This window comes from Bos javanicus, chromosome 15, assembly GCF_032452875.1.
Source record: "Bos javanicus breed banteng chromosome 15, ARS-OSU_banteng_1.0, whole genome shotgun sequence".
NCBI classification, from domain to species: Eukaryota; Metazoa; Chordata; class Mammalia; order Artiodactyla; family Bovidae; genus Bos; species Bos javanicus.
Window position 1 is genome coordinate 50,378,621 of NC_083882.1, and position 23,552 is coordinate 50,402,172.

A 23,552-nucleotide genomic window follows, 5' to 3' on the forward strand; every position below is an offset into this window, starting at 1 on the left:
TCCTCAGTGATGAGTGCAAAGAAATAGAGGAAAACAACAGAATGGGAAAGACTAGAGATCTCTTCAAGAAAATCAGAGATACCAAGGGAATATTTCATGCAAAGATGGGCTCGTTAAAGGACAGAAATGGTATGGACCTAATAAAAGCAGAAGATATTAAAAAGAGGTGGCAAGAATACACAGAAGAACTATACAAAAAAGATCTTCATGACCCACAAAATCACGATGATGTGATCATTGACCTAGAGCCAGACATCCTGGAATGTGAAGTCAAGTGGGCCTTAGAAAGCATCACTATGAACAAAGCTAGTGGAGGTGATGGAATTCCAGTTGAGCTATTCCAAATCCTGAAAGATGATGCTGTGAAAGTGCTACACTCAATATGCCAGCAAATTTGGAGAACTCAGCAGTGGCCACAGGACTGGAAAAGGTCAGTTTCATTCCAATCCCAAAGAAAGGCAATGCAAAAGAATGCTCAAACTACCGCACAATTGTACTCATCTCACATGCTAGTAAAGTAATGCTCAAAATTCTCCAGGCCAGGCTTCAGCAATATGTGGACCGTGAACTTCCTGATGTTCAAGCTGGTTTTAGAAAAGGCAGAAGAACCAGAGATCAAATTGCCAACATCTGCTGGATCATGGAAAAAGCAAGAGAGTTCCAGAAAAGCATCTATTTCTGCTTTATTGACTATGCCAAAGCCTTTGACAGTGTGGATCACCATAAACTGTGGAAAATTTGGAAAGAGATGGGAATACCAGACCACCTGACCTGCCCCTTGAGAAATCTATATGCATATCAGGAAGCAACAGTTAGAACTGGACATGGAACAACAGACTGATTCCAAATAGGAAAAGGAGTACATCAAGTCTGTATATTATCACCCTGCTTATTTAACTTATATGCAGAGCACATCATGAGAAATGCTGGACTGGAAGAAACACAAGCTGGAATCAAGATTGTCGGGAGAAATATCAGTAACCTCAGATATGCAGATGACACCACCCTTGTGGCAGAAAGTGAAGAGGAACTCAAAAGCCTCTTGATGAAAATGAACTCGGAGAGTGAAAAAGTTGGCTTAAAGCTAAACATTTAGAAGACGAAGATCATGGCATCCGGTCCCATCACTTCATGGGAAATAGATGGGAAAACAGTGGAAACAATGTCAGACTTTGTATTTTTGGGGCTCCAAAATCACTGCAGATGGTGACTGCACCCATGAAATTAAAAGACGCTTACTCCTTGGAAGGAAAGTTATGACCAACCTAGTCAGCATATTCAAAATCAGAGACATTACTTTGCCAACAAAGGTCTGTCTAGTCAAGGCTATGGTTTTTCCTGTGGTCATGTATGGATGTGAGAGTTGGACTGTAAAGTAGGCTGAGTGCTGAAGAATTGATGCTTTTGAACTGTGGTGTTGGAGAAGACTCTTGAGAGTCCCTTGGACTGCAAGGAGATCCAACCAGTTCATTCTGAAGGAGATCAGCCCTGGCATTTCTTTGGAGGGAATGATGCTGAAGCCGAAACCTCAGTACTCTGGCCACCTCATGTGAAGAGTTGACTCATTGGAAAAGACTCTGATGCTGGGAGGGACTGGGGGCAGGAGAAGAAGGGGATGACAGAGGATGAGATGGCTGGATGGCATCACTGACTCTATGGACGTGAGTCTCGGTGAACTCCGGGAGTTGGTGATGGACAGGGAGGCTTGGCGTGCTGCAATTCATGGGGTCATGAAGAGTCGGATATGACTGACCGACTGAACTGAACTGACACAAAGGCACACATTGATGATTAACACAATCCTAAGAATTACCTCATTGATTAAAAAATATTATTATAGAAAAATGCATTAAAACAAATGAACGACATTATATTTAAGATTTTGGAGTAATAATGCAGAAGACCAAAGAAGTCCAACAAATTTAAAGAACTCTGTCTTCTTTGTTCCTTTGTTTCCTTTGGAAATTCCAAGCAGTTCTTCTCTCTATCCAAAACAACAATAGACGTCAGTGCTATTTCAAGGTAAATCTCAGCACTATATTAGCAATGAGACTGAAACTGGTTTTGAAATCAGAAGCTCTAGGGAAAAATTAGGCTCGAATTCTAGGACTTCTTAGTAATATTATATATATACATACACATACACTTAGCCATACACACATATATGTATAAAGTATGTGTGGTGTGTGTGTGTGTGTGTGTGTTTGGGAGAAGTAGATCCTTTTTCCTTCCTCAGTCTTGGCTGAGAGGACACAAATAAAATCAAAATGAAGGAAATTTTGAAACAGGTGTTCGTAGAAGAATGGGCAATTTTACAGATGAAGGAGCAGCTTGGAGTTCTTTGGGAATTCACGATGGAATAGGTCAGGCAGCACTACATAACAGGCCTCAAAGGATTTCTCAAGAGGAATTAAAAATCATACAGAACCATGATGGCTGAGACACCACCAGAAGTTTGAGGAGGCTTCATAAGTGCTCTGTTTACTGGTCTCAGGGAAGGAAAGAAGCCAAATTAATTCTGAACAAGAGCACAGAGATTGATACAGGTAATAAATTTATCTTAAAATCTTTTGGCATGACCTCTGTATACCAAGCTCTGTGTAGGATTATTTATGCACATTATTTCACTAAATCTTCATAAAAATTCTGGTGAGGAAAATGACAAAGGCAGATGAGAAGCACCTAGAGAGTGTCCAGTATCATGGGGTTGCTGGAAGACAAAGAAAAGATGAGAAAAAAGTAAAATGTAGGTAATGTTATTAGGAGTAAAATAAGAGATACACTGTGAGGGAGGATCCATCACATAGAAAAAAATGAAACAAAAAGTGGATGGAAGAGAAAATGAGAAGTGAATTGGAAGCTAGAGAAAATAAGAGTCTGAAAAATCAGGGAGAATGGAGAAGAGATGAAGAATAGAGATAGAAATGAGATTGTTTAAAAAGGAGAAGATGGGGTAAAACACATTCAGGTAAAGAAAAACAGAGTCAAAGGCACATAAAAGAAACGGGGAAATAAAATCTGCAATTTCCATAGAACAGCAGCGCTTCAGCAGGCCCTGGGGACTTAATCAGAGACTATCAAATATTTTATAAGTTTTTCCAAGAAAAATATCTAATAAGGATGAGCCAACCAATTCTTCTCAAGTAAAAGTCATCACCAATTTCTTGGGAAGAGGGACCAGTCAACTGAAGGGCTCTCACTTAAGCTATAAAGTATAAAAATGTCCCTTCCTCAAAGTGCTCCAGAGGGTTAGCTGGGCAGCAGAGTGCTTTGTTTAGATCTGAGCATTGTGACTTATTTGGAGAGACATCTGGATTCTGTTTTCAACACACAGCACAACCTTTGTAAGAAGACTACAGAATCTTTCAAAGACCCCCTGTGTCAGATCAGAATCTGCAAAATAACTTCTCTGTACTATTGTCCCAAAACCACAAACTCTCCTCTCACAGCAGGCAAACAGGTGGAAGAATGAGCCTGGAAGCCCACCTGGTCTTGTGTACCTGTCAACACCACCACCTCCCATCCCCAACTCTCCCAGAAACATTGATTTTTCTTTCTCCTTTCTCACAATCAGTACCTGGATGATAACAAAGAAACTTTAATTCCTCTCAAAGACCCTTCATTTAAGCCTTTGTGCCCTGTTAGAAAAAGAGATTTTTCTCTAGACCAATGATTTTCAACCCACATGCAGAAAATCAGGGAGAAGTTTGAGAGTTTGTAAAATATCTGAAAAGAATGATATTTAATCATCCATGTTCATTTATTCTTGATTTCATTCCTTCATTCAGCACATACGGAAAGCTAACATATGCTTGGAATATGCTCTTTTAAAGATTGATTTATTTATGTATTTTTGCTTGCACTGGGTCTTCATTGTTGCTTGCAGGTTTTCTCTAGTTGCAGTGAGCAGAGACTACTCTCTAGTTACGGTGTCTAGGCTTCCCATTGCAGTGGCTTCTCTTACTGTGGATCACTGGCTCTAGGCACATGGGTCCTGCTTTATGCAACCCCGTGGACTGTATACAGCACAGGCTCAATAGTTGTGGTGCACAGGTGGAGTTGCTCTATGGCATGTGGGATCTTTTGGGATCAGGGATCAAACCCGTTTCTCCTGCATTGGCAGGTGGATTCTTTACCACTGAGCCACCAGGGAAGCCCAGCATATGATCTTTTAGGTGATAAACAGAGTCCTTTTCTTCAGGAAGTTTAATTCTAGTAGGAGAGATAGACACTAAACAAATATATATTTAATTAACTATTAACTATTTAATATCTATTAATCTATTTAAATATCTATTTAATTAACTGTACTTATTTATAAGAAGAATATGAAAACTATGTACTGAGGAGTCTTAAACTCTTATGAGAATTGGAAAAGGCTTAATTAAGAAGGATTATTATTTGGGCTTCCCTGGTGGCTCAGAGGGTAAAGTGTCTCCCTGCAATGCGAGTGACCTGGGTTGGATCCCTGGGTTGGAAAGATCCCCTGAAGAAGGAAATGGCACCCCACTCCAGTATTCTTGCCTGGAGAATCCCATGGACGGAGGAGCCAGGCAGGTTACAGTCCACCGGGTTGCAAAGATTTGGACATGACTGAGCGACTTCACTTTCTTTCACTTTTTCTTTCTATTTGAGGATAAATAGGCTTTGATTAGGCAAAGAGGAGCTTTATAGAAGGTGGAGGAAGGCACAAGAAACAGGAAGGGACACATGTGAAATCCCATATCCAGAAGTTTGTTAGTGAGGTCCAGGAACTTAAAGACTGCAAATTTGGCTGGATTGAAGAGACCAAAGTGTGGTGGTTGGTGGGGGGGGGGGGGGAGTGAGGAATAGTGTGAATTGGCACTAGAGAGGTAGACATGGGCTGAATTTTGCTGTGACTGAAGTAAATGATAAAGATTTAGGACTGTGTTCTAAGTACAATAGAAGATCTTGAGGGACCTTTTGCTTTGGGTGAATAAATAATTTTCTAAATATTCAAAGTGCATTCTGACTGCAGAAAGAAATTTTTGAAAGGGGGCACTCATGGGTGGAGGATGATAAGTTAGGGTGCCTGGAGGAAATTAACTATGCTATTTTTGACTACACTAATGGCAGAAAGTAAATAATGATTTTGTATGTTTTGAAGGCAAATTTGAAATTAATTAAGTGTTGGTTTAATGAAAGAAGAGGTTTCAAGAATGGACTCAGGTTTTTGGAGTGTTAGAAGACTCTCCAAATAAAGATTTTGTGAATGGCTACTCTCATATCATATATGTGGTTGCTTCTGGGTCAATAGCCTTTATTCTTTATCCCTTGATATTTTAAAATAAGATTATGGAAAGTTATAAGTTAAAACTTGTGCAGATTAATTTGAACAGTTATGTCCACTAATGTGTCTATTTACAAATGTATGTATGTGCTCAGTAGTTCAGTCCTGTATGACTCTTTGTGACCCCAGGAATGAACTCACCAGGCTCCTCTGCCCATAGAATTTTTTAGGCAAGAATACTGGAGTGGTTTGCCATTTCCTACTCTGGGGCATCTTCCTGACCAAGGGATTGAACCCGAATTGGCAGGAAGATTCTTTACCGCTTCAGAACAGATCAGATCAGATCAGTTGCTCAGTCGTGTCCGACTCTTTGTGACCCCATGAATTGCAGCACGCCAGGCCTCCCTGTCCATCACCAACTCCCAGAGTTCACTCAGACTCACGTCCATCCAGTCAGTGATGCCATCCAGCCATCTCATCCTCTGTCGTCCACTTCTCCTCTTGCCCCCAATCCCTCCCAGCATCAGAGTCTTTTCCAATGAGTCAACTCTTCACATGAGGTGGCCAAAGTACTGGAGTTTCAGATTTAGCATCGTTCCTTCCAAAGAAATCCCAGGGCTGATCTCAGAATGGACTGGTTAGATCTCCTTGCAGTCCAAGGGACTTGCAAGAGTCTTCTCCAACACCACAGTTCAAAAGCATCAATTCTTCAGCACTCAGCCTTCTTCACAGTCCAACTCTCACATCCATACATGACCACAGGAAAAACCATGGCCTTGACTAGATGGACCTTTGTTGGCAAAGTAATGTCTCTGCTTTTGAATATGCTATCTAGGTTGGTCATAACTTTCCTTCCCAGGAGTAAGCATCTTTTGATTTCATGGCTGCAGTTACCATTTGTAGTGATTTTGGAGCCCAGAAAAATAAAGTCTGACACTGTTTCCACTGTTTCCCCATCTATTTCCCATGAAGTGATGGGACCGGATCCCATGATCTTTGTTTTCTGAATGCTGAGCTTTAAGCCAACTTTTTCACTCTCCTCTTTCACTTTCATCAAGAGGCTTTTGAGTTCCTCTTCACTTTCTGCCATAAGGGTGGTGTCATCTGCATATCTGAGGTTATTGATATTTCTCCCAGCAGTCTTGATTCCAGCTTGTGCTTCTTCCAGCCCAGTGTTTCTCATGATGTACTCTGCATATAAGTTAAATAAACAGGCTGACAATATACAGACTTGACGAACTCCTTTTCCTATTTGGAACTAGTCTGTTGTTCCATGTCCAGTTCTAACTGTTGCTTCCTGACCTGCATACAAATTTCTCAAGAGGCAGATCAGGTGGTCTGGTTTTCCCATCTCTTTCAGAATTTTCCACAGTTTATTGTAATCCACACTGTCAAAGGCTTTGGCATAGTCAATAAAGCAGAAATAGATGCTTTTCTGAAACTCTCTTGCTTTTTTTATGATCCAGCTGATGTTGGCAATTTGATCTCTGGTTCCTCTGCCTTTTCTAAAACCAGCTTGAACATCAGGAAGTTCATGGTTCACATATTGCTGAAGCCTGGCCTGGAGAATTTTGAGCATTACTTTACTAGCATGTGAGATGAGTGCAATTATGCGGTAGTTTGAGCATTCTTTGGCATTGCCTTTCTTTGGGATTGGAATGAAAACTGACCTTTTCCAGTCCTGTGGCCACTGCTGAGTTCTCCAAATTTGCTGGCATATTGAGTGTAGCACTTTCGCAGCACCATCTTTCAGGATTTGGAATAACTCAACTGGAATTCTATCACCTCCACTAGCTTTGTTCATAGTGATGCTTTCTAAGGCCCACGTGACTTCACATTCCAGGATGTCTGGCTCTAGGTCAGTGATCACACCATCGTGATTATCTGGGTCGTGAAGATCTTTTTTGTATAGTTCTTCTGTGTATTCTTGCCATCTCTTCTTAATATCTTCTGCTTTTATTAGGTCCATACCATTTCTGTCCTTTAACGAGCCCATCTTTGCATGAAATGTTCCCTTGGCATCTCTGATTTTCTTGAAGAGATTCCCTAGTCTTTCCCATTCTGTTGTTTTTCTCTATATCTTTGCATTGATCACTGAAGAAGGCTTTCTTATCTCTTTTTGCTATTCTTTGGAACTCTGCATTCAGATGTTTATATCTTTCCTTTTCTCCTTTGCTTTTCACTTCTCTTCTTTTCACAGCTATTTGTAAGGCCTCCCCAGACAGCCATTTTGCTTTTTTGCTTTTTTTTTTTCCATGGGGATGGTCTTGATCCCTGTCTCCTGTACAATGTTGTGAACCTCATTCCATAGTTCATCAGGCACTCTATCTATCAGATCTAGGCCCTTAAATCTATTTCTCACTTCCACTGTATAATTATAAGGGATTTGATTTAGGTCATACCTGAATGGTCTAGTGGTTTTCCCTACTTTCTTCAATTTCAGTCTGAATTTGGCAATAAGGAGTTCATGTTCTGAACCACAGTCAGCTCCTGGTCTTGTTTTTGCTGACTGTATAGAGCTTCTCCATCTTTGGTTGCAAAGAATATAATCAATCTGATTTCGGTGTTGACCATATGGTGATGTCGCCACCAGTACAAAAACAGTGAAATGGATGCTTAGGCATGTGCAAGAATATATACACACATATATATGTGTGTGTAAGAGAATATATGCATAATTATATACATATATACATGCATACAAATGGATTTACATAGATGAGGGATGTATGTTGGATTGGTGATGAAATTTTGTGTAGGTGTGTTTGTGGTGATGATACTGTGAGTTCTGTTCTTTGATTATTTCACAAAATTCTCAATGCTATTAGGTCCTTGGATGTTGCTGCTTCTTTTCTGCCAAATATTCAGTGCTGTGAAAGGAAGATATCAAAATTTTCTTCTGTCTAAACACTAGTTGTTTCATCTTATCTCCCTTTTTAAGATAAGCAAATTAAATTCAAGTGAGTGGAGGTCATCGCATGTGATTGTCTAAGAAGTAAAAAGATGCAAAAACCTCTCAGACACTGATTTAAACATAGTTTTCCCCTCTGTTGTTCCACTTCTACATCCATAAAGCCATTTACCTATCTAAAAACCTTTTTCAATTTAGGAGCTGGAATCCAGGTGGGAGAGTCCAGCCTCAAACAGTGGTAAGAACATCATGATGAACACTAGCTCATCACATGTCAACCACCATAGCTTCATTTTGACAGGTATCCCAGGAATGCCAGATAAAAACCCATGGATGGCTTTTCCCCTTGGATTTCTCTACACCATGACTCTCCTGGGAAATGGCACCATCCTAGCCATCATGAAGGTAGATCAGAGTCTCCATGAGCCTATGTACTACTTCCTCTCTATCTTGGCTCTGACTGATGTTGGTCTCTCCATGTCCACCCTGCCCTCCATGCTCAGTATCTTCTGGTTTAATGCCCCTGAGGTTCCCTTTGATGCATGCATCACACAGATGTTCTTCATCCACAGTTTTGGAGGGGTAGAATCAGGAGTATTAGTGTCTATGGCCTTCGACAGATTTGTGACCATCCGAGACCCACTGCACTATGCTTCCATCCTCACCCATGGCATCACTGGCAAGATTGGAATAGCTGTCATCATCCGGGCAGTCTGCATGGTCTTCCCTGTGCCCTTTCAAATAAAGCGGCTACCCTTCTGCCATTCCAATGTCTTGTCTCATTCGTACTGTCTCCACCAAGATGCAATGCGGTTAGCCTGTGCCAGCACGCGTGTCAACAGCCTCTATGGCCTCATAGTAGTCATCTTCACTTTGGGGTTTGATGCCCTCATCATTCTCTTTTCTTATGTGCTCATCCTGAAGACAGTACTGGATATCACTTCCAGAGCTGAAAGGCTCAAAGCGCTCAACACCTGCTTCTCCCATATCTGTGCTGTGCTCATTTTTTATGTTCCTCTCATTGGTGTCACCATGATCCACAGGTTTGGGAAACATCTGTCACCAGTAGTACACACATTCATGGCCAATACCTATCTGTTACTGCCTCCTTTACTAAACCCTGTTGTCTACGGAGGAGGATCATCCAGGTGTTCCAGAGGAGAAAGAACAGGGTCTAGGGTAGTGGAATCAAATGTAATATGGAGAATAAGAAGCATTTTGAGCAACTATAATGCAGTCAAATTATACACATCTGGAAAAATCGAAAGTGGGCAAGGCTTGTAGGTGAAAGTCTTTCTTGTTCTGTATATGCTCCATTTTGGAATGCATATTTTTTGGTATCTGGTGTCACTTGAAAAATCTAATGTAATTAATGTAATTGTTCTTCTCTGAAACTGGAGATGAGCATCAGTGAAGACATAAATCATCACCTGTTTATCCAGGTAACACTTCTGAGTGTTTATTCATATAATGTTAAGTAATATTGTTCTATAGTTATCAATTAAATAATTAGATAAGGAACGATTCAAAGTGCTATACAGCACTGCTGAAAGGCCTGAGATATTTTTTCTTAATATGGGGAAAGAAAATTGTTCCATAATCAAACAGCATTTATTTTGTTGTTTCAATGTTTATTGGGTAAAGAGTGCCTATGTTAAAATTAAAACAAACACATGTGTGGTTACTTAATATGTGTCTTTTCATTTAAGGGTTATTACTTCTTTACAGTTCTAGTTTTCAGTCACATATTTAGTAGAATAACAGGTGCTCTGTCTTTACGCTTTAAACCCAGCAGAAGTGAACTCTATTTTGCTGTGTACAAAGGACCCAGCAAAATTTTATCAAGTAAAAGTACTGCCATGCTTTGTATAAGGACAAGTGAACACTTGCAGCACTGGGAAGTTTAAGAAAGCAGGGTACCCATGTGTGGGAATGAGTATGTCAAAGGTGATGTGTCTGCACTGAAGCTCATACCTGCTGTATGTATTTTGTTAATCATTACACCGTCAAGTTGCTAGAGGGATGACTTATTAAACAGATGTACATTTAACACTAATGAAATGCCAGTCGTGAAGCTGGACCCTGCATGTGGGTTCAATCACTCAGTTGTATCCAACTCTTTGGATGTGACCCCATGAACTGTAGTCCACCAGGCTCCTTGGTCCATGGAATTTTCCAGGCAAGAATACTGGAGTGGATTGCCATTCCCTGTTCCAGGGGAGTTTTCCTAATCCAGGGATCAAACCCAAGTCTCCTGAATCTCCTGCACTGGCAGGCAGATTCTTTACCACTGTTCCACCTGGGAAGCCTTCTGGTCCCTGAAGACACAGAGAAAAAGGCACCAACTTTCTGCACAGTTTCTGGCATATTTCTCTGCAAGGAAATATGTATACAAGTCAAGTAGGTATTACATTACAACATCACATTTAATTTGCTATACTAGTAGTTTTAATTGCCTTTATATATTCTCTCAGTGAATTCTCCCAACAATCTTTGAGAATAATGTTATCACATTTTATACATGAGGAAATGAGGTTTAAAGAAGTTAAGTAACTTACTCAAAATCATACAGCTTCTAAGTGGAAGAACTTGATTCATGTTTAGATCCGTTGATTCTAAAACCTGTAAATTGAGACTTGACACATGTCTCAGGGTTTTCTAGACTTACAAGAAAACTTGAGGTAGAGGGAAAGAACCAGTGATCCTAAGATGTGATGTGTAAGAGATGTTAGTAATCAATATTATTGAAAAGTTATTTCAGGTCAGTTCAGTTCAGTGGCTCAGTTGTGTCCGATTCTTTGTGACCCCATGGACTGTGGCACGCCAGGCCTCCCTGTCCATCACCAACTCCCAGAGTTTGCTCAAACTCATGTCCATTGAATCAGAGATGCCATCCAGCCATCTCATCCTCTGTCGTCCCCTTCTCCTCTTGCCCCCAATCCCTCTCAGCATCAGATTCTTTTCCACTGAGTCAACTCTTCACATGAGATGGCCAAAGTACTGGACTTTCAGCTTTAGCATCATTCCTTCCAAAGAAATCCCAGGGCTGATCTCCTTCAGAATGGACTGGTTGGATCTCCTTGCAGTCCAAGGGACTCTCAAGAGTCTTCTTCAACACCACAGTTCAAAAGCATCAATTCTTCGGTGCTCAGCCTTCTTCACAGTCCAACTCTCACATCCATACATGACCACAGGAAAAACCATAGCCTTGACTAGACGGACTTTTGTTGGCAAAGTAATGTCTCTGCTTTTGAATATGCTATCTAGGTTGGTCATAACTTTCCTTCCAAGGAGTAAGCATCTTTTAATTTCATGGGTGCAGTCACCATCTGCAGTGATTTTGGAGCCCCCAAAATAAAGTCTGACACTGTTTCCACTGTTTCCCGATCTCTTTCCCATGAAGTGATGGGACCAGATGCCATGATCTTCGTTTTCTGAATGTTGAGCTTTAAGCCAACTTTTTCACTCTCCATTTTTACTTTCATCAAGAGGCTTTTGAGTTCTTCTTCACTTTCTGCCATAAGGGTGGTGTCATCTGCATATCTGAGGTTACTGATATTTCTCCCGGCAATCTTGATTCCGGCTTGTGTTTCTTCCAGTCCAGAGTTTCTCATGATGTACTCTGCATATAAGTTAAATAAACAGGGTGACAATATCCAGCCTTGACGTACTCCTTTTCCTATTTGGAACCAGTCTGTTGTTCCATGTCCAGTTCTAACTGTTGCTTCCTGACCTGCATATAGGTTTCTCAAGAGGCAGGTCAGGTGGTCTGGTATTCCCATCTTTTCAAGAATTTCCCACAGTTTATTATGATCCACACAGTCAAATACTTTGGCATAGTCAATAAAGCAGAAATAGATGTTTTTCTGGAACTCTCTTGCTTTTTCCATGATCCAGCAGATGTTGGCAATTTGATCTCTGGTTCCTCTGCCTTTTCTAGAACCAGCTTGAACATCAGGAAGTTCATGGTTCACATATTGCTGAAGCCTGGCCTGGAGAATTTTGAGCATTACTTTACTAGCATGTGAGATGAGTGCAATTGTGCAGTAGTTTGATCATTCTTTGGCATTGCTTTTCTTTGGGATTGGAATGAAAACTGACCTTTTCCAGTCCTGTGGCCACTGCTGAGTTTTCCAAATTTGCTGGCATATTGAGTGTAGCACTTTCACAGCATCATCTTTCAGGATTTGGAATAGCTCAACTGGAATTCCATCACCTCCACTAGCTTTGTTTGAGGTGATGCTTTCTAAGGCCCACTTGAGTTCACATTCCATGATGTCTGGCTCGAGGTCAGTGATCACACCATTGTGATTATCTGGGTCATGAAGATCTTTTTTGTACAGTTCTTCTGTGTATTCTTGCCATCTCTTCTTAATATCATCTGCTTCAGTTAGGTCCATACCATTTCTGTCCTTTATTGAGCCCATCTTTGCATGAAATGTTCCTTTGGTATCTCTGATTTTCTTGAAGAGATCTCTAGTCTTTCCCATTCTGTTGTTTTCCTCTCTTTCTTTGCATTGATCGCTGAAGAAGGCTTTCTTATCTCTTCTTGCTATTCTTTGGAACTCTGCATTCAGATGTTTATATCTTTCCTTTTCTCCTTTGCTTTTCACTTCTCTTCTTTTCACAGCTATTTGTAAGGCCTCCCCAGACAGCCATTTTGCTTTTTTTGCATTTCTTTTCCATGGGGATGGTCTTGATCCCTGTCTCCTGTACAATGTCGTGAACCTCATTCCATAGTTCATCAGGCACTCTATCTATCAGATCTAGGCCCTTAAATCTATTTCTCACTTCCACTGTATAATCATAAGGGATTTGATTTAGGTCATACCTGAATGGTCTAGTGGTTTTCCCTACTTTCTTCAATTTCAGTCTGAATTTGGCAATAAGGAGTTCATGTTCTGAACCACAGTCAGCTCCTGGTCTTGTTTTTGCTGACTGTATAGAGCTTCTCCATCTTTGGCTGCAAAGAATATAATCAATCTGATTTCGGTGTTGACCATCTGGTGATGTCCATATATAAAGTCTTCTCTTGTGTTGTTGGAAGAGGGTGTTTGTTATGACCAGTACATTTTCTTGGCAAAACTCTATTAGTCTTTGCCCTGCTTCATTCCGTATAGATAGATAGATGCTTTATAAATGGAAAACATGAATCAGCTCAGAATTTGGAGGTGATATGGAATGAGGGAAACTTTTCTCAGGGGGAAGAAAATAACCAGAACAGGAGACAATATGTGGCTCAGATGGTAAAGTGTCTGTCTGCAATGCGGGAGATCTGGGTTTGATCCCTGGGTAGGGAAAATCCTCTGGAGAAGGAAATGGCAACCCACTCCAGTACTCTTGCCTGGAAAATCCCATGGGAGGACGCTGGTAGGCTATAGTCCATGGGTTGCAAAGAGTGGATATGACTGAGTGACTTCACTTCACATCATAAAGAAGATATCTTATAAAAACATATCTTGAATATATGACCAAGTTTATTACCTGTACCTGTTTTAGATAAGCTTCTTAGCCAGGAGACTTGGTCTCATGCTATTATTGCATGAAACCTTTTTGCAGTCTTAAGAAAAGGTGACCCTGAGACCTTGAGAAGTGGGAGCTGAGGTAGAAGCCAGTATGAAAGACTTCAGATAAAATTGGAGCTACTCTGATGCTGCAGTTGCTGTGGCAATCATCATCTTCATCTTTAAAGGAGAAATGTGATGGAGACACAAACTAGATAGAGGGAAACTCAAAAACTCCTTCACCAATACATTTGTTTCTGGGGTCAGCTTTCAAGTATGTACAGCACCAAAGACGACAGTTATGGAGAACATTTCCACCTGTCTCTGAAATGTAGAGTGTGATCTAGAAGTTTGGTGCATCAATTAAATGTCAAGCACTGCATTGAGTGAAAACAACCAAGAGCTGAAAGTCCTCAAAGAGATTTGCTCATCCCAAGGATATTTGTCACTGCACTGCTACTAGGACCTTTGCTCTCATATTGGAACAAGCAAATAGAGACATATCTTCTTAACAGTGGTATTGGTGGTGGTTTAGTCACTAAGTCAAATCTAATTGCAACCCCATGGACTGTAGCCCTCCAGGCGCCTCTGTCTGTGGGATTTCCAAAGCAAGAATAGTGGAGTGGGTTGCCATTTCCTTTTCCAAGGGATCTTCCCAACCCAGGGATTGAACCCAGATCTCCTGCATCGAGGGAGATTCTTTACCAAGTCACCAGGGAAACCTCTTCTTAACAATAACCCCTAGCAACTCCTGTTCCAGGCTCAGGACTGTGATAGTATTGGTGAACTCTTAGCAAGCCCTTCCAGAGGTAGTAGGACTCAAGTCTCCCCACAGATCCCAGAAGGTTTAAATGATATTTTATACTCATTTTATTAAATGTCAGCAATATGCCTTTGTTTTTTATAAAATTAAAAATTTTTATTGTGAACCTATCTAAAATTAATTCAGAAAGACTGGTGAACCTGAAAGCAGTACTGAAATGGGAATAAGCTTTCTTAACTTTCACAGCATCATCTTTCAGGATTTGAAATAGCTCAGCTGGAATTCCATCACCTCCACTAGCTTTGTTCGTAGTGATGCTTTCTAAGGCCCACTTGACTTCATATTCCAGGATGTCTGGCTCTAGGTGAGTGATCACACCATCATGATTATCTGGGTCATGAAGATCTTTTTGTACAGTTCTTCTGTGTATTCTTGCCACCTCTTCTTAATATCTTCTGCTTCTATTAGGTCCATACCATTTTTGTCCTTTATCAAGCCCATCTTTGCATGAAATGTTCCCTTGGTATCTGTAATTTTCTTGAAGAGATCTCTAGTCTTTCCCATTCTGTTGTTTTCCTCTATTTCTTTGCACTCATCACTGAGGAAGGCTTTCTTATCTCTTCTTGCTAGTCTTTGAAACTCTGCAACCGTGAACTTCCAGATGTTCAAGCTGGTTTTAGAAAAGGCAGAGGAACCAGAGATCAAATTGCCAACATCCACTGGATCATTGAAAAAGCAAGAGAGTTTCAGAAAAATATCTATTTCTGCTTTGTTGACTGTGCCAAAGACTTTGACTGTGTGAGTCACAATAAACTGTGGAAAATTCTGAAAGAGATTGGAATACCAGACCACCTGACCTGCCTCTTGAGAAACCTATATACAGGTCAGGAAGCAACAGTTAGAACTGGACATGGAACAACAGACTGGTTCCAAATAGGAAAAGGAGTATGTCAAGGCTGTATATTGTCACCCTGCTTATTTAACTTATATGCAGAGTACATCATGAGAAACGCTGGGCTGGAAGAAGCACAAGCTGGAATCAGGATTGCTGGGAGAAATATCAATAACCTCAGATATGCAGATGACACCACCCTTATGGCAGAAAGTGAAGAGGAACTCAAAAGCCTCTTGATGAAAGTGAAAGAGGAGAGTGAAAATTTTGACTTAAAGCTCAACATTCAGAAAACGAAGATAATGGCATCTGGTCCCATCACTTCATGGGAAAGAGATCAGGAAACAGTGTAAGACTTTATCTTTTTGGGCTCCAAAATCACTGCAGATGGTGACTGCAGCCATGAAATTAAAAGACACTTACTCCTTGGAAGAAAAGTTATGACCAACCTAGAGAGCATATTCAAAAGCAGAGACATTACTTTGCCAACAAAGGTCCGTCTAATCAAGGCTATGGTTTTTCTAGTGGTCATGTATGGATGTGAGAGTTGGACTGTGAAGAAAGCTGAGTGCAGAAGAATTGATGCTTTTGAACTGTGGTGTTGGAGAAGACTCTTGAGAGTCCCTTGGACTGCAAGGAGATCCAACCAGTCCATTCAGAAGGAGATCAGCCCTGGGATTTCTTTGGAAGGAATGATGCTAAAGCTGAAAGTCCAGTACTTTGGCCACCTCATGTGACGAATTGACTCATTGGAAAAGACTCTGATGCTAGGAGGAATTGGGGGCAGGAGGAGAAGGGGACGACAGAGGATGAGATGGTTGGATGGCATCACTGACTCGATGGATGTGAGTCTGAGTGAACTCCAGGAGTTGTTGATGGACAGGGAGGCCTGGCGTGCTGTGATTCATGGGGTTGCAAAGAGTCAGACACAACTGAGTGACTGAACTGAACTGAAGCTTTCTTGTACACAGTATTATTAAATTTGTCTTAGCTAGGCTAGTGTCTGTTCTGACAGACTTCTAAAGTAGCTACTGATTTGAGTAACAGGTAACTACATACCATGAAAGACCCAAAGAATCTTTTGTGTTAGATTTTAAAGATCAAATAAAAACTTGAGCAAAAGTCATGTGGCTCATGTAAAAGAATGTAAGTCGCTCATTAATATACATTGTATATGCGTGCTTTTGTTCTTCTTCTTCATATATTGAGTTGGCCAAAATGTTTATTTGGGTTTTTCCATAACATCTTAAGGATAATCCCAAAGGAACATTTTGACCAATCTGATACTTTGTCTTCAAATTAAATCTGTAGTAATTCTTTAACCTTCTACCCTGAGTGTCATCCCACCCTGCCCAACCCATTTTATCTGTCTCACACAATATAGCTAGTTCAACAGTCCCCAGAAAATCTGCCTGACTGAGCCTTGGCCAACACATGAACTGCTTTGGGAACAGCGTACAACACTGTCCCCCATAGGGATGCTGCAGTTATCCAACATGACACATGTAAAAGGCTCTGGTGTTGTCTTTTGCTTCGTGGACAGTCTATAAGTACTTCTATTGTCTTACATTCAATATTCTTGAACACTTCCTATAGTTGCACAACCCTTCATAGTTTACAAATACTTGTCCTTATATCATTAAATTTAATTTCATTACCACACTGGTTGTTAAGTGATAATATTTCCAGCTTCAAAATGAAGAAATTGCCATTAGAGGTAGGGAAGGGAACATCCAGTGTCACACATGGAAGAGTTAAAGCTCACCCTTCATCTATTGATCTTAAGTTATACAATATGGTTGGCCCCTGCTCAATTGTATACATTTATATTCTTAATCCTAAAATTTAGCCATCTTTCTAATCCATGTTTTATTTAACAATGTATTATCCCCAGGTGTTCTCTTATTATTTAATGAGTATAGTTCATTTCTCCCCTATTAAGCTAATAGAGGCCATTCCTAACTCTTGATCTAGAATGTTAAATCAACTCAATTATCTTTAATTTAAAAGACATTAAGATTGTGGCTTATTTCTGCTCAGAAGAGTTATTACAGAATGGAATTAGTAATATTCCCCTTTCATTTGTTATGGGCCAACTCTAACGCAAGGCCAAAGGAAAGTGCATGGAATGGTTCTTATAAATGCCACTCTTTATATACTGCACAAAGGATGATTTGGTGCAGGAAGAGGAAAGTATGTTCTGAGAGCAGGGAACTATCTCTGCCCAATTCAAATCACACTGAAAATGTGAAAAAATAAAAACTATTTTTTCCTAGTCATAATTGAGCCTTTACAGAAGAGATTTTTCCTCTCTTAAACTGGCAGACACTAACCCTCTGCAGTGACCTTGGCTGCAACAAACATCTGGATGAGTTTCCTCTGTATCTCTTTGGTCTTCATAGTATAGACGATGGGGTTTAGCACAGGGGGTATAAGAAGATAGGCATTAGCCATGAGGGCATGGGTCAGTGGTGAAATGTGCTTTCCAAAACGGTGAATGACAGACACCCCAATGAGCGGCACGTAGAAAATGAGAACAGCACAGATGTGGGAAACACAGGTGTTGAGTGCCTTCAGCTGGCCCTCCCCTGAGGCAATGGCCATCACTGTTCGAAGTAGGAATGCATAGGAGAGGAGGATGGAGAGGGAGTCAGAACCCTTGGTGAAGATAACCGCAATGAGGCCATAGAGACTGTTGACCTGGGTGCTGGCACAAGCAAGGCTCATGACATCTTGGTGGAGGCAGAAGGAGTGGGAGAGGATATTGGAGCGGTAGAAGGGGAGCCGCTTGATGAGGAAAGGCACCGGGAAGACCACACAGATGGCCCTTGTCAAGATGACTGCCCCTGTTCTGAAGACCACGCCATTGGTGAGGATGGTGCCGTACCTGAGGGGTTTCCAGATTGCCACAACCCGATCAAAGGCCATGGCCACCAGCACGCCAGATTCAATGGCTGAGAAGGTATGGATGAAGTACATCTGAACAAGGCAGGCATCAAAGGCAATGGACTTGTAGTTAAACCAAAATATGCCTAGCATGGAGGGCATAGTACAAAGGGCAAGTCCCGTGTCTGCCAGTGCCAGCATACACAGAAAGTAATACATGGGGATGTGCAGGGACAATTCGGACTTGATGGTAGAGATGATGACACCATTGCCAAAGAGGGCAATGACATATATAGCCCCCAGTGGGAATGCCATCCAGTAATACTTTAGTTCAAGCCCTGGAATTCCAGTTAAGACAAAGTAGAGGTGTTGGAAGTGAGAGTGGTTATTATCTGCCATGAAGTCAATGTAACACAGGAGGGAAATTTTGAGATCCTGATGTGTGTCTTCCTAAGAATGCAGTGACAAGTATTAACAATATATTAGAATCTGATCTTCCTCAGAGCAGAACCATTTTATTTTTACACGGGTGAGAGAGAGTTTAAGGGAGGGCTGAGTCCCTGAAATTACTTCTCCAAGATATATCCTGTGGAGGAAACTTCTACTGTCCCAATGATAAAGTTTCACCAAGTCAAATAAGTCACATTCAGTTTAAAACACACTGCATTAGATAACATATTTTGCCTTCTCCAGTCCATTTCTCCCTCTTTCTCATCCATATCTTACAAGCTGTTGAGTAAGAGGCTGAGGACACAATAACTAAGACAGAATCAGTATAAAAAAAAATTAGTTGACTGCTCACAAAGGATGTCATTTCCACCCATCACTCTCCTTATTCCCAGTACTGGAACTCTCATGAAGGCAAACGGTCTTGTATGTAAGGCAGGGATGGACATGCCCAGGGCACATGCCTGTGCTTGCATCTGAGCATGACCACCTTCATTTCCCCTGAGCCTGGATGTGGACTCCATCATTCTCAACCCAGGAACCTCAGACAGCAACTTCTGATCATAGAAAATGAAATGTATTTGTCATCTCTAATCTAATGAAATCTAGAAAGGGGAGTAAGTTATATTTAGGAAAGCAACAGCAGCAATTCTTTTTTAAGACTAACTCATTTTGTCCAAAAGGAAGTGAGGCTCCTCTGAAGCCTTTTTTAGAATCAGGATCATCTGGAAATTGTATTACTAAAGGCACAGTGATCATTCACATAATGCCATTTACACTCTCAGAGAACCAGTATAGAGGTCCTAGTAGAGATCTGGAAGAAACATGCTGATATTTCCGGAATCAGTAACTATGTTTTTTCTAAAATGCCTCCTGATGGGGTCATTCAACTTTAGACATGAATGCCAGATAGAGGTACTGCATACTCTCCTTGAGAAGCTCTCTCAACCTTAAGATGCACATCAGATGCCTTCATCAATTGAAGAGAACCAAGGTGACTAAAGGCAAGGTGATGTAAACTCCAGATCCACACATCTAATCAGATTCTGTTTTCCCTTGCTCCTCATATATGGCATTATATACGTAGCACACGGACAATAATGCCTATGCTAAAGGGCAGTGTCAAGGTTACAAAAGATCTTTCCATTCATAAAAAAGCAAAATATGTGCTTTTAATTATGAGAACTTGGAATAAAAAAGTTATCTTCACATGTTCTCAATATCAGTGTTGATATTGAGTTTTTTTAAAATTTTATTTTATTTTTAAACTTTACATAATTGTATTAGTTTTGCCAAATATCAAAATGAATCCACCACAGGTATACATGTGTTCCCCATCCTGAACCCTCCTCCCTCCTCCCTCCCCATACCATCCCTCTGGGTCGTCCCAGGTTTTTTTTTTCCTCTCGTTTTTTGTTTTGTCTCTCTGATTTGGATTTTTCAGCCAGAGATCTTTGCAGCTGATGGAAGTGAAATTGACAGATGCTCTTCTATCAGCAAGAATCACATTTAATTTTGTGTCTTTTATAGTCTTTGAATAATTTACCCTCTAACTCTGCAAACATGTGTCTGAACCCCAGGCTATGCATACATCTCTGACTGATGCATACTCCTGATGAATCAAAAACATATTGTAGAGTTTTAAAATCTCTCTCCTCAAAGATCTTCTTTGAAAGATTTCTGACACAGATTCCCCCAGCCTTATTTAGGGAATATCCTCTGTTTCTGTAAAATATTCATGTCTTTTATTTTTTTCATTCATTTTTCCATTGCTCCTATGAAAGAAAGCTAGCATTTTGTTCAAAAGACTCTGGCTTTTTAGATAGCATATATTTTCTACTCTTTCAACAAACTTATTTTAGTTTTTTGTTTTTGGACTTTTGAGAAAGAAAATATTTATTAAGTTTTTCAAATAATTGTAATAGAATGGAAATTAAAGGAATTTTTAAGAGGTAAATGAAAGGAATAGAATATAAGATGAGAGAAAGAAGGTGAGAAAAGGAATGAAAAAAGAAAAGCATAAATCCAAAGAACAGCAGGCACTTCCCAGGTGGCACTAGTGGCAAAGAGCCCACCTGCCAAAGCAGGAGACATAGGAGATGTGGGTTTGATCCCTGGGTTGAAAAGATCACCTGGAAGAGAGTATGGCAACCCACTCCAGTATTCTTACCTTGAGAAACCCATGGACTGAGGAACCTGGTGGGCCTAAGTCCATAGGGCCGCACAGATTTGGACATGACTGAAGTGATTTACACACACAAAGAAGAGCAGAAGTAAATGTTGAACTATTTCACATTTTACTATTAAAGAAATTGAAGCATAGATAAAGAAAATAACTTGCCCTGAGTTGAACACATAGTCAGTGGGGAAAAAAAAAAAAGAAAAACAGATGAGAAAAGGAGGGAAAGAAAGTTGTAACTAAATATACTGGAAGCTTGAGGGTTTAGCTAGCAAACACAAAGTTAAAAAGGCATCTCTTGGCTAGGTTGCTTATTCCTTAAAATGTGTCCTTGATTTTGTACATAATTATATTTCCCAGGATGTACTAAACAGGTGAAGATCAGTTTCTTAGATCCCAAGTTCTTCTGAAAGTTTCACCTAACCTGACCCTCTGCTGCTGCTGCTGCTGCTGCTAAGTCGCTTCAGTCGTGTCTGACTCTGTGTGACCCCATAGACGGCAGCCCACCAGGCTCCCCTATCCCTGGGATTCTCCAGGCAGGAACACTGGAGTGGGTTGCCATTTCCTTCTCCAATGCGCGAAAGTGAAAAGTGAAAGTGAAGTCGCTCAGTCGTTTCCGACTCTTAGCGGCCTCATGGCCTGCAGCCTACCAGGCTCCTCCATCCATGGGATTTTCCAGGCAAGAGCACTGGAGTGGGGTGCCATTACTGACCATGGAAGCTGCCTCATTTATGGAAAAAGATTGTGTAAGTGTTTTATATCTGCCCCATAGGCTGCCACAAGTTATATGATCTCATTAGAGATCTTTGATTGACTAGTGGACAATAAAATTGCAAAATTTCTCTATTGTGTAACAGCAGAAAAACAAAAACACTTCCATTTCACTAAGTACTAGAAAGTGGTTGGGGGACAATTGGAAACTTTAGTAATATTATCTTAAGATATTCTGTTGATAGCACAACTTTAGCCTCTGATTTTGCTCTAAAACCTACCTTGTTGCTTAGGGTACCCCTAGCTGGAAAAGGATTCTCCAGCTGCCTGAGGCTCACTTGGCAAAACCATTTCTACTCACATGAAGATTTTTATCTCCTGAGCTGCTCCCAAACTCCTCCCCATACCAGACCACGGAGAGTTTCACAGATCAGTAAACAGGGTTGTTCCCTGGGGCTCCCAAGATTGAAGAGGTCTCTCCAGGATTGTGAAATCAAGCCCTAGATTCTCATGTCTGAAAAATGAGATAGTATTGAGGATATTTTCAAAAAGTGCATGTGTGTGTGTGTATTTGGGGTGGAGGATTCAGAGGCTGGCCAGTATTCAGTCACATTCTCTTAGAGCCATCTTGGGCGCCTCACTCTTCCATGCCCTGAAATGAATAATACTTGCCTTTATTTTTCTCAAAACACAGCAAAACTAATAAAACTTTCCCAAAGAAATATGGTTCTAAAGTTGAAATGATTCTCTAATGAATAAATTTTTCTTCATAATTCACCTGAATTTTTCAGTTTTCAATACCAAACTAATCATGCTCTGTGCAAAAGGAAAGCAAGAAGCCCTTCAGGGAGTCATTAATAAATGCAGGAGGCAATGAATATTCCAAAGTATGCAATTATCATCTTTAGAAAATGCTACTGTCTTTACCTGCCTCTGAATAACAATAATAGTATCATAAGTAGCATTAATAATAGTGATAATAACATCTAATATTAATTCTGAGGATTATCAGTTGTATAATTTTATCACATTTTATCAGATTTGCTTTACACTTCACCATTATAATCCTCATGACCTTAATACTCCTTTGAAAGGAGGCTCACACTGGAAATTGGCCCAGTAAGAATTTAACTGTAGAAATTACTCAGGTTAGAAATAACAGGGCAGGGACTCCTCACTGCCCCAGGTGATTCTGGACTTCCTAGATCCTGGAGGACAGCAGGACTAGGTAAGGGAGAAATGCTCATAGAGAACAAGATTATGTACTAAGCTCTCAGTCACTGAACATATATATATACATGATAATCCTGGACTAAGTTAATATCAGTGCAGATTACTCTTCTAATACTATAGACTCTGAAAGTATTGAGTTCCTTGCTAAGTCGCTTCAGTCATGTCCAAATCTGTGTGACCCCCTAGATGGCATCCCACCAGGCTCCCCCGTCCCTGGGATACTCCAGGCAAGAACACTGGAGTGGGTTGCCATTTCCTTCTCCAATGCATGAAAGTGAAAAGTCAAAGTGAAGTCGCTCAGTCGTGTCCGACTCTTCGTGACCCCATGGACTGCAGCCCACCAGGCTCCTCCATCCATGGGGATTTTCCAGGCAAGAGTACTGGAGTGGGGGTGCCATTGAGTTCCTTAACTCAGGTGAAATTCACCTCTAATTCATAATCATTCTTTTAATACTTTTGAAGTAGTTAACATGTGAAATTGCTCTACTTTCAATAGCTTAACCTCCTCTTTAACCTTACTCCAGTGCTCACTGTAAATGTTTCGTCTTGCAGCTCGGTTTTTCTCCTATTTGTAATTTTCTTCCATATTGACAAATAGGGTTTTTGAGTAATTGAGTCACTATAATTTCATTCCAGCTCCTCAGGTAACAGATTTTTGTTGTTGTTTTTGTTACTTATGCAGGTTGAATATTTACATCCCACATGAATTCTGATTTTCTGTCATAAACTGCCAGTGTGAGTATAAAACCAAACAAATGATACTATCTTTTTTTTT

General features: G+C 40.5%; 3 protein-coding genes across 3 annotated transcripts in view; 2 read left to right on the forward strand and 1 right to left on the reverse strand.

The window, feature by feature from the left end:
* The window catches only part of LOC133226772 (olfactory receptor 51F1-like), a 460,311-nt gene that overhangs the window by 292,576 nt on the left and 144,183 nt on the right, over positions 1–23,552 (forward strand). The window lies entirely within an intron of this gene.
* Positions 8,380–9,446, forward strand: LOC133261564 (olfactory receptor 51H1-like). The gene has a single exon (XM_061440019.1). The coding sequence runs from the start codon at positions 8,412–8,414 to the stop codon at positions 9,444–9,446; it is 1,035 nt and encodes a 344-aa protein (XP_061296003.1). The 5' UTR covers positions 8,380–8,411.
* LOC133261565 (olfactory receptor 51H1-like) lies at positions 17,650–18,606 on the reverse strand. The gene has a single exon (XM_061440020.1). It carries the CDS (start codon positions 18,604–18,606, stop codon positions 17,650–17,652), a length of 957 nt encoding a protein of 318 aa, XP_061296004.1.